Source organism: Helicoverpa armigera, chromosome 18 (genome assembly GCF_030705265.1).
Source record: "Helicoverpa armigera isolate CAAS_96S chromosome 18, ASM3070526v1, whole genome shotgun sequence".
Lineage (NCBI taxonomy): Eukaryota > Metazoa > Arthropoda > Insecta > Lepidoptera > Noctuidae > Helicoverpa > Helicoverpa armigera.
The window spans coordinates 8,773,341-8,785,710 of NC_087137.1; the positions used below are offsets into that span (position 1 = coordinate 8,773,341).

General features: G+C 36.4%; 1 protein-coding gene across 1 annotated transcript; it reads left to right on the top strand.

Moving 5' to 3' along the window:
* Nucleotides 1-356: 356 nt before the first annotated feature.
* LOC110380533 (sialin) lies at nt 357-12,270 on the top strand. Its single transcript, XM_064039206.1, has 11 exons — nt 357-621; nt 3,624-3,847; nt 5,764-5,854; nt 6,131-6,279; nt 7,321-7,468; nt 7,999-8,162; nt 8,648-8,800; nt 9,183-9,315; nt 10,292-10,447; nt 10,784-10,869; nt 11,140-12,270. Exons 1-11 carry the CDS (start codon nt 588-590, stop codon nt 11,323-11,325), a joined length of 1,524 nt encoding a protein of 507 aa, XP_063895276.1. The 5' UTR covers nt 357-587; the 3' UTR covers nt 11,326-12,270.
* Nucleotides 12,271-12,370: the final 100 nt, after the last annotated feature.

Consider the following 12,370-nt stretch of genomic DNA (forward strand, 5'->3'; position numbering starts at 1 on the left):
GAGTCGAACGTCAATCGAAGGTCGCTTAAGTAAAATTAGGAGAATCGGGCGCCTGACCGAAAGTCCAAATTATAACTTGTCTCAGATCAAAGAAATAGATTTATTTTTTATCCTATTTCTTTGATCTGAGCTTTATGTGCATTATGTCAGATGTATATTGTGAATGTTTTATTTGTACAAGAAGGTACCCTATAAACCGCTGGAGAAGTAAGTTTCCCAATTTCACTGAATTTCACAGGACCTCCTATCGATTACAACTTGAAGGTCACCTTGAAGCTTTGGCGCCAAAAGCTCAGAGGACGCGCGTGACGCGTCTCGTACATTTGGTACATGGCGCTTAGCACGTTCCTCCTTTGATATAAATAAAGTAAACAAACGTTGCACCAGCATTACTGATCATTTCGCCATGATACGAACGCGTTGCGTCTGTCACGCAGTGGTTAGTTGACCAGTAACAGGAACGCGCGTAGTTTTGAGTCTGATCGGCGTTTCCCGCGTATTTTACGGGCGTGATTTATTGTGAAAATAATTTAAAGATATATTTAGTTTGAAAGTGTTGTAGAAGTTGTTATAGAATAAGACTAAAAATGGATGTTCCAGTAAGAGAAAGTGTTTTGTGGCGTAAGTTATTATTTTTTTTTTTTATGACTGAAAAGTTTTGAACAGTTTTTTGTTTATTTTAAATGCCCTCAAAACATGGAAATTGCAATTACTGTTTTCAAAGAATACAATACTTAAATGAAAAAATCTAGATTTATTCAAAATAAAAATCCTAGGCAATTTATTTTATTTATATAGGTAGGTAGCTTAATGAGGAAAAGCTTTTATCGCACCGATAAAAGCGTGAAAGCAAGAAAAGTTTATTCCTAAAAACCGTGAATTAATATTCGGTAGGTATAATTTGTTTCTTTTTCTCTCTCATAATTATTGTGATTTATAGACACTTATGAGATAACAGAAATGCTTTTATTTTGGTAGCGCCTCATCCGTCCTTGAAATCGGAAAGGTCATAGAAGGACGCGCGCGCTTTTGGGGTTTAGGAGTTTCATGAGGTTGTTAACCCCGCTTACGTCCTAGCCTCAGATTCAGGCAATATTTTTAGAATGGTATTATGGTGTATAATATTGTGAGTACATGTGTAATGTATGCATTTTTAACCGACATCAAAAAAAGAAGGTTCTCGGTTTGACCTGTATGCCTGTATTTTAATACTCGATTATCTCATGTTTCAGTCAGTCGACTGAACCAATTTTGGTGCGGTTTTCAGCATAGTAGGTACCTATTTGTCAGACTTAGAAGAGGTTATTGAAATCGCTTTTATGTTTTTGTAAAAAGTTTTTATAAAATCAAAAAAAAATACAGTTGGGCTGGAACGACGAATATCACTAGAATTTTCATAATTTATTTTTGCTGTCAACTATTAGACACATTTTTAATATATCTAGTACCTACCTACATAACAAAATAATGGTAACGAAACAAAAAGAGTTGATTCATTGAGCCACTTGTAAAAGTGCGAAGTTTTCCTGTTGACTGTAGCACTAATTTTAATTATAACATGTCTTATTAAATCTCCGTTATTGTTGCGTAACGGTGTTAGTTATTTTATCTACTATAAAACACTCATAAATACTTGTATGGTCCTGTCTGTTAGTTATCAATAAATTCCTTAAGGACTTGTGGTGCTACCTAACGTTGACTCCCAGTGGAAATCCATCCGTACATGATTGATATTCAACTGTTTTGATTCTTGTATTATTTCCTCATACTAAACAAACAGATCATTTTGTAAGTACTAATTAAGGACACATGTCAGTACCTAGTCACAGGATTTTCCGTCCACCAGCCTTTTTCCAACCAGGTTACACCAGGTCTAAAGTAGGGCCCATTTAAATTGAGTAGATCGGTTACCTAGGTAAAAAACTTTTGTATCTACTGAAAAATGAGAAACACAACCATAAAACTGGTAACTGCGAGGGTTTTTCTCTGATTGTGAACTGAACAGTGAGGAGTAAATTGTGGAGTAATGTAAGAAACCGATTTGTTGACTGATTTATCCTAAAAACGTAATCTATGAAGATTAGAGTGCTTTATCTTAACCATATGACTGCAGGCCATGCACATAGAAATAATTTGATTGCCAGAGTACCTACTAAGCATTGTTAAATTTTTATAGACTGTTTAACTGTAACATCATGAAATCTAAATCTCTTGGAAATCTAAGGGGCAATAAAATTTGTTATTTCTAGGTACCTACAAATTGTAAGGGATAACTTCAACACATATTGATGACTTTATACAATTATTTGGCGAAACGATCATATAGTTTCAGTTAATAAAATAGAGCACGCTTTCCTTATCGTTATCCCTGGTGTCACTGCAGTTCCGTGCGGTTAGCAATATTGCTATTTTTTTCCGTATCTTCCTAATAGGTACTACCTATATACTTATATACTTATTTACATAGTAAGAGTTATCATTTAGTTTAGATAGAGAAAAGAACCATAATGTGCATAATATTTTTGGAAGCATTGTCACTGTTTGAGAATAAGACGTTTACATCTGATGAACTAAGGAAAGATAAAACAGACCAGACAATTAGTCAGTTTTCATTTCCGACTTCATTTTGCTATAAATAGACACTGCAGTTTCCGACGGAATTATATTTGATGAATATTGGCTGACTCATTTGTAAACTAACAAAAGTGACATCGGAAATATCATCTTGGTGTTAGTATCCAAACATTATTTTATCATAGTTGGCACTGGAGACTGATATTATGATGGTGAATATGATGTTTAAAAACATAAAGATACTTAAATAAATTCTGGGAATTGGAAAGCTGAACTACATATTTTAAATGATTTCGAAGTCGATGCAGACGTGACCGATGTCGCATCGACGCCTGCAGCTATTAAAATGAACTCGCTGATGACTCTGGTTTTAAATCAGTACTTGGGTACTATCTATATGTATTAACGGGTATATTTGTTTGTTATTTGGTTAACGGGAAAGTGGCTTTGTCATTAGTAGAGTATGCTTAGGAGAACAATAATGGCCAAACATTAGCTAATGATGCTTGTGAACCAATTCCCAGAATTCAAAAGTAAGGTCGTATGTTTTCTTAAGTCGAGGATAGGTACCAACATATTTGGGAAAGGCTAGGAAGCAGATTGTTAGAAAAATGCGTCTCGTATCTTCTAACATACAGACTGTAAAGTACCTATGTCTTGGATGAGCCACAGCGTTGAGAAGTGATCACTCCAGTTGTCAATATTGACCGAAGGTGCGCCAGTAGGTATACCTATCAACATGCAATCACTTAGGAGATAATTCTAGGAAATTGATGTTTATATTGAACAAGTTATAAATGAAGAAGCGTTTACGTAGAAGTCATAAAATTACATACTGTACTTTAAACCTTGATGAGCCTTTATAATTTTTATCTTCCACTGACCCAGTCTTTCATGTCCATTATGGTAAATTCTAAGGATAAAAGTGATCCATAAGGCTTAATTCTTTTTCCGTTTAAGGTATGAAACTCCAAAAACTGTAAACTAGCAGATATAAATATCGACCAAGTCTCCTGAAAAAGCTCTAACACATTGTGTTTTTTATTCAGGTGTCTTTCCAGCCAGATACATACTAGCAGTTCTTGGGTCCATAGGCTTCGCAATAGTCTATGGCCTCAAAGTGAACCTCTCAGTCGCCATGGTAGGAATGCTGAACCATACTGCGATCAAGATGGCGCAAGTAGCTGAAGGTGGACATGAGAACAAGAGTGTACATGATCTGTTAGGAGGTGAAGAGGAATGTGCCCCGACTGGAGGAAGCAGCAATGTTACCGTAAGTAGTAATATATTTTCTTATAGAATTTTCGCTCAAATACCCATTAATGTGTATGAAATGTTTTCCAAATATAGACGGGATTTGTGTGACAAAAATCCGCCATAATAAACTAATGACGTGCATTACTTAATGAGAAGTAAAAGGTGGGTATTTATCAGTAGGTACAGTTCGGCTCACTATTTATAGATTTAAGTCTAATTAAGAAAGAGATTAGGAACTATATCGGTCTCTTCGACTACGGTAATGACATTTAATATGGTAAATTATTGGTTCTTTCCACAGCGTAGTAATTTTTATAATGGTGACGCTATTGACACAAATTAAGTGCTTATTGAATATTGGCACTTGATAGGAGTTGCAATATTTACGAGCTTGCTTTACTGCCTCATAAAGTAACTATAGGGGAGCTAGGTATGGTAGTTACAACTTTTAATATTGTAAGTGCCCTTTTTTGAGTGGATTACACTTCTCTGAAATCTACAGTTTCATTTTCTTCAGTATTTTTACGATGTGACGAGATCTCGGAAATGTTCTCAACACCAGGTTTTCCCGCGACACATATGTAGATAGAAGATTCCCGGTAATAAGGAAAAAGATTGTCTTTAATGTTGATAAAAAGTTCTCTCAATGTTATTCATTTCGTGTGGCATATAAAATGAGTTGTTTTTAAAACAATTGGGTCGATCGTAAACTGTGATATACGAATATGATGCATTTCATTGGCTATATCAATGTTGTCCTCGTAAATTACGAATGTCAACTGTTATAGCTTTCTCGTTAAACGCTGTGACATTGTTTTGTTTTAATTTTGTACGAGGAAAATCATGTGATAAAGGAATCTCCGTCTGGAAGTATTACAAGGCGGTTTGCGAAATGATCTAATTTTCACCCTTTTCTGTGGGTCCACGTAAAGTTCCCGCTATGGGTACAGAGGTAGTGTGGTAGTGTATGGTGCAGACTTTGACTGACTAAAACTCAACTTTATTCCTTCCGGAGCCCGTCGTGTATCCGCAGCCCTTTAATTTTCAGTCTGAATTGAATTAAAGAGATGAATATTTATCCTATTGCCGATAAAAAATGGATTATACAACAAGATTTAAACTGAAATGAGTGTTTGACCTTCAAAAGTCAAGATAACTTCGTTGATCATACTTTTGGATCGATTCCAAATAACCCGAATGATTCTGGAGAAAGAATTTGCAGTAAAAACAATTCCATTTCATATCCTATAGTACATACAGTATGTTCTATATATGTAACTTACTCGATATCAATAAAAAAATAAGTTTTCGAAGTCATTGCTTGAACTTAGCTGACCTTTCTGTAACCTCTAGACTTCAGCTATGAGCCAGACAGATGGACATCAAACCTCGTAAAAGTTTCGATTCACATCTCTCATTTCGTCAAACGACTCCATAAAATTGAATTGTTTAATCCTCAACTAAAACCGAGATCAATAAAATGGCATTCTGAAGCTCATACCGATAGTGTAGTTGGTTCTCATAAAATACAAAATAGTAGGCAAAGCAAAGACCTAGATGATCATTCTACTACTGTTTCTTGCTTGAACATCTCATTGAATGATTTTAGGAATTGACAGAAATATACATCGAGACCCGTGGAAATATTTGGAAGCTTTTATCTAGTTGTGTAAAGTAGTTCCCTCAGGAAGCATACGACACTGAGGGAAGCAGCTGATTAAATATGAACTTCACGATGGCCTATTTTTAAACAGTATTGCGATTCAATAAAATCTTTTGGGTCAAGGATATCAGTATCCATTAAAATTTTATACGTGTTCCCAGACGTCATTCATGATCCAGAATCCAGAAAGATTAAAGTCAGAATTAATTTTATTACTTGTGTACCTCTGTTATTGGATTTTAAACAATGCGTGTTATGTACGTTTTTAGGAACAAGATGGTCCCTTCGTGTGGTCTTCTGAAGTACAAGGCATTGTGCTGAGTTGTTATTTCTGGGGCTACTTCGTCTCACAGTTACCTGGTAAGTTCTATCGAATTATAACAAATATCATATGGCCACAAGAGTCCAATAATTTATGATAACTACCATACTTATTTATTTCTAACTCCACGATTAGTTTATATTTTCGCGCTATGTATGTACCTCAACATCATGCAACATCTAGGCCTCTTCACTCTAGACCACTCCTGCCCGTCTTAAAGATTTTTCCAAAGAAAGATGCATATGATAACTGCCGTTAGTATCTACATACTCATGACATAAAGCCATACTTACACCACCACTTTTATCCCTTAGCTGCCCGCATAGCGGAGTTATACTCAGCGAAATGGGTGATGTTCTTCAGCGTTTTCATCAACGTGGTGTGCACTCTGCTCACTCCGGTCATGTGTGAGCTGCACTACTCCGCCGCTGTGCTCATGAGGATCGGGGAAGGCATTGGCGGGGTAAGTTCTTCCAGAAATTGTATTTTTTACTAAAGCTTAAAGTCGTGAGGAAATTACCGGACTTAGAATATCACATTTTCCATTTTAAACTAGTAGGGATAGTGCCTTCTTGAAAGAAGCCTTTGCCAGACTGCGATGAAAAGTTGAAATAGTGACTGAAGATTATTTGGGGCAGCTGACTTTAGTTAGAAGTAGAGAGAGTGATAGTTAAATTAGCAGAAAATAAAAATTCTATCAACGGAATTCATACCATAATTCAGTTAGGTACCGAGGATGGAGGAAAAATATACACGGACACAAATCGGGACAAATAAACGTAAATACAAATATTGCCATTATATTTGCACGAAATAATTAACAATAATGCGGTATTATTTACGCCATCGGGATCACTGTCCGAATTAACTACGCGATGACGTCAGTATTATGATTTCATTTTGTTAGGCTGCCCCAGCGCACGTATTTATAGCACTGGTTAATACAACAGGCAAATATAGAGGTAAAAATAAATAATGAAGATTAATAATACCTATTGACGGGTCGTAATGCAAATTCCAAACCTTAAATAAACCTACCTCAAGGATGTTCAAAATTTAATAACGCTCTTGGGTCGAATTTATGTAAATAAATCATCATCATCATCAGCCTATCGCAGTCCACTGCTGGACATAGGCCTTTCCAAGTGCAAATACATAATTGAAGTTATTGAAGCCAGTTAACATAGCACAAATATGATTTATTAGCCATTTGAAAGTCAGCTTTGTGCAACTTTAGAAAAGTATCTTGCTCTATCACTTCTTAGTTCAATCAATAAATGGCTTCAAATGCTAAAATTCGTTCACTTTTGCATAAGTGTAGTTCTGCAATTTAGGGCTAACACATAGCAAAAGGATGCTTGAGAATTATTTTGCGCATTGACAAGCTCGAACGAACGCTAAAACGTCTTAGCATAGTACCTAGGCGATTTCGTGTCTTAGCAAAACGTGAATATGGATGACCTCTTTCAAAGTCTACATTACCTAAATGCTAGATATTCTCCAGGGTGTAACATTCCCGGCGATGCACACGCTGCTGTCTAAATGGGCGCCACCATCAGAGCGCAGCTTCATGGCAGCGCTGACGTATGCCGGCACCTCGCTCGGTACTGTCATCTCTATGCTGATGGCAGGAGTGCTTACTGCTAATATTGGTAAGTTTTTAGCTTCATGATGTCATCTTAATGATCAAAATCTTGCTACTTATGGTTCGCGCCAATTAACTTTGCTCTTCTGAAGGTTGCATAGATCTTGCAGAGAAACTTGTTTTTTTTTAAATGTTCTCATTGACTTCATGACAGTCAAAAAATGTATCAACAAAACAATACCTACAACTGCGCATTCATGTGCCATCAGATGTCTAACTTCAGAAATGCAAAATTAATTGTCACGAACTGTAACTGGTCATTTAATTGGTAAAAGACGTGTAGAATTTTGTTCAAATAATCGATTAGAATTTCTAAACGTTACATCAACCTTATCAACAACTCTACACAACTTACTACCAGTCACCAATTCTACGTCGATGACCTATTAGATAGATTATAAAGCAATTATTCGCTTTCTCAGTTTGGGAAGAAAGTTATGGTAACCACTGTTTACAAGATTAGACATCATGATCTTAAAACCATTAAAACCACTCATGAATCCTTACAGCCATTATTTACCCAATTTTTCCATAAAGGTTGGGAGAGCGTATTCTACGTGATGGGAGGTTTGTCGCTCATATGGTGCGTGCTATGGGTGGTGTTAGTTCAGGACTCGCCGCAACAGCAGCGCTTCATGACGGCTGACGAGAGAGCTATGGTCACCACTGCGCTGGGCAACCAAGGACAGCAGTCGCATAAGGTGAGGATCGATATTTTATATGAAACATTAAAGTCGTTGGTGTATGATATTGGCAGAACATCTGGTTTTTATGGCAATTACCTACATTTAAAAACTAAATTTTGTGGCAATTTGAAGGTCCACACATTATTAATAGACAGCAGAACATCTTCGTAATAACTCATTCAGAAAAAAATCTTTATCATCATTTCCGCCGTAAGACGTCCAATGTGTAGGTCCCCGTGGATTTCCAAAAAGACTGCTTGGAAGCGACCTGCGTCTAGCCTGTCCTGTCCAGAAATCACTTAAGACCAGAGACTAGTTATACTTCAGAGAATCTAAATATTTTTTCTGTTTGTTCCTCTATATTATGACTCGTACGTAACTTCGTCAGGCAATTAAGTATTTTCGGAGTAGCAAACCAGACTTTTCTCTCGTTTCATTTCGTTGCATATACGGCTCATTCAGCCAAAGCTTATAATTACTGTATATTTACTACCTTCCAGCATAACCACCCCGTCCCATGGCGAGCAGTATTCACATCGCCGGCATTCCTGGCTATCCTGGTAGCTCACACGTGTTCTAACTTCGGCTGGTACATGGTGCTCATTGAGCTGCCCTTCTACATGAAGCAAGTGCTCAAGTTTAATATGACTGAGGTGAGTTCTAGTATTTAATATAGAATGAAGATATCCGCACACATCAAAAAAATATATAGATGCGGTCGAATTGAGAACTTCCTTTTTTTTGAAGTTGGTTGAAGTATACACATTTTGTTGGGAAGTCTTGTAGGTAAGTTGTAGGGGGACAGCAGAGGACTTCAACGCTGCCCCCGATGAATATCATGGTTTTTTCAAATTTGAAAGTTCTATATGTTATCGGTAAATTCATAATGTGTTGTTCCGTGACGGCAAAAAGTTTGGCAAGAATCATACGATTGATGTACAAATAAGACTATTGTTGCAAAAAAGATTAGGACGTAACAGGTTTCCAGTAGTTTCTACCTTTTTGAAATTTCTAATATCTATAACTTTATTACAGAACGCGTTAGCGGTGTCTATGCCATTCCTATCTCTGTGGTTCTTCAGCATGGTGCTGAGTCGCACTCTGGACTGGCTGCGCGGCAAGTCTATCATCACTACCACCACGGCTAGGAAAATTGGCACTATATGTGGTAAGATTAACATCAACCTGATATATACTCTACAAGTCACCATGATGATGACTTCCTGTTGTTCCTCATCGATCAGAGATATATATAGGGCTGGCAGACGATTTTTCCACTCTATTCAATTTTGAGAATCTATCGTTTATGAAAAAGTCGTGGTGGCCTAGTAAAAAAGTCGTGGTGGCCTAGTGGGCAAAGAACCAACCTCTCGAGTATGAGGGCGCGGGTTCGAATCCAGGTCAGGCAAGTACCAATGCAACTTTTCTAAGTTTGTATGTACTTTCTAAGTATATCTTAGACACCAATGGCTGATAAAAAGGTGAAGGAAAACATCTTGAGGAAACCTGGACTATATAGTCTGAAATCACCAACCCGCATTGAGCAAGCGTGGTGATTAATGCTCAATCCTTCTCCGTGTGAGAGGAGGCCTGTGCCCAGCAGTGGGACGATAAATAGGCTGTAACTAATCGTTTATGAGAGACTACGAGAGTCCTCATAAACTCCAAAAAAAGTTGGAGAGCCCTTTGATGTAATTTTTAGAAACTTTGGTTTTGTTCCCGAATTAAGTTTATAGCAGAAACATGGGAGCGGAACTACTCCCTGGTGGATAAAAAGTTGTTCTCGATAAATGGTTTACCCACCTTATCTAAGATTTTTTTTATTGGACCATAGGTTCATGATCTACGAGTCGATGGAGATATGACCCACCCTTGTTGCTTTTTTTTTCCAACGACGTCAAAAATCATCAAATGATCCCTCCCGCTGTGGGTTAGCAGCGGTGAGGGAGTGTCAGACTCTTACTGACTAAAAACCGTCGTGTTCCGTCGTAGGCCTTTTATGTACCAGGGCCGCGGTAACTCTTTCGAACAATCCCTCAGCCCCGGCAGGCCTTGGTCCTGCTGGGAGATATGACCCACCTTCTTATTGAATTTTGTCTACTTCTAATAATATTTTTTACTCCCAAAATCACGTTTCCCCTCAGCCTCTCTAGTGCCGGGAGGCTGTTTGCTAGCGATCTGCTACATCGGCTGCAGCCGGGCGGCGGCGGTGGCGCTCATGGCGGTGGCCGTCACGTCCATCGCCGGCATGTTCTGCGGCTTCCTCTCCAACCATATCGATATCTCGCCTAATTTCGCTGGTAAGATTTCAAATTCTAGAATATTCTGGGAAATTGTGCCTGGGGAATTTTGACATCTGTGGGATTTTTTTGACTGAGGAACAAAACAGATCTCATGAGACTATATTGGAGTACCTGCCTTCCTATTTACATGAGCAATATTTAAGAAAAGATTTTTGAGAGAATTTTATAATCTTTACATAATGGTACCCAGTTTGAAAATTGCGGCATGATGATAAGTACCTGGTGTAGGTACGACTTATACTGAAACTTGATTCTTAACCACAAGTGAACATAAGAACATACAGCATAATTACATAAACTACAATAAACTTACCTACTGCTTGTGATCCCCAGGTACATTGATGGCTATTACAAACACAGTGGCAACAGTTCCTGGCATTGTGGTGCCCATCTTCGTAGGCTATGTCACTCATGGCAATGTAAGTATCATATCATTCATGCATGTTTTCTTTCTCACCATATCGACTTTCTTGTTATCCTATTTTTTCCCACATGTCTTCCTTTTCCATTTCTGACTCCATCTCAAGAGTGACATAATTTTGAGCCACATTTAACTACTTTTAGGTCAAAATGGGTTTGATCATCACCCTCTTCTACTACAATTTACATTGTTTTTTTTTTGCCATTTACAAAAGACATCTGCACTGGCCTATTTATTCTATAATAATGAATTTACGTTTAATTTCCAGCAAACAATACATGCATGGCGCAAGATATTCTTCACCACCATAGGTTTGTATGTCATCGAGTTGGTAACATACACTATATTCGGCTCCGGAGAGGAACAACCTTGGAACAAAGTGGACACTGAAGACAAGAAGGAAAGCAAGCAGTCTCATAGAAATTCTATCCTTTATTTTTCCATATATGAATAGGTAGGAGTAAAAGAAGTCTATTGATGCTAATACTATTTTAGTTAAGTTTAAACCTGACTACGATTGTTAAGTTTACAAAAAAGTTAAAACTATGACTTACATACAAGGATATGTCTAAATGTTCCGTACTCTATGGCGCTTGACTAACAAAGCAGGTTTGAATGAATGATATTTTTTAGACAAATAAAAAACAATGTTATAGAGATTTTATAATATCTTTATTCCCTAAAATGATGCTTTAAATGTCTAGGTAATCAATATAATATTAGCCGGTTATATTTACTGATAGTACTTAAAGAGGCAGGAAAAATCTAAGGATAGTGCATATTTTGTGGTCTGTTGTATGATGAATAGTATTTTTGTAACAATAACTTTATTGTTTTTAATAGTATTATAACTGTATGCGAAAATGAAAATTTAGTTTTCCATATTTTTATTCAAATTGTGAGAGGGATAAGATTATACTTAGGTAATTGTATTTTTTTAAGTAACGAATTCTCACAGCTTTATTTTTAAGTGACTTAGTATAAAATTTCGCAACTAAGGTCAATTTGAAAAAAATAATAATAATGACAACTAATTAAATATTATTTTGTTTGTTTAAAATAGATATTGCATGAAAGATTTCTGAGCTTTTTTGCAAGTACTAGTAATTTCTCTCTATTTATTGTTCTCGTCAAAGTTCTTCTTTGTGACACATAAATACAAGAACTTAAAATTACTGTTTTATGTTGAAAATAACGTGTTTTTATGTATTATAAGATTATTATAGACTGACAAAATTATGAAAATATTATAGTGTGTAGTGTTTTCAAACATATGAAATTATTATGCATTTATATTCAAAATATTTAAAAAATGTACTTATACTTGAAAGTTTGCTTACCAAAGACATTTTGTGTACTTACGCAAAGGTTTTTATAAATAAAAGTTTTATTAATTTTACTTTTTTTTATTTACAATATTTACCCTGTTAGAACTTATATACTGGTACATGTTCTTCATTTTTACGTGTGATAAACATAGGATCCTTTGGAATTTGTAG

Excerpts from the sequence above, each read along its gene's own strand:
- LOC110380533 (XM_064039206.1), top strand. The coding sequence starts at position 588 with ATGGATGTTCCAGTAAGAGAAAGTGTTTTGTGGC. Across the intron at positions 5,855-6,130 it reads CTTCGTCTCACAGTTACCTG|CTGCCCGCATAGCGGAGTTA; the intron begins GTAAGTTCTATC and ends TTTATCCCTTAG. Across the intron at positions 8,163-8,647 it reads AAGGACAGCAGTCGCATAAG|CATAACCACCCCGTCCCATG; the intron begins GTGAGGATCGAT and ends ACTACCTTCCAG.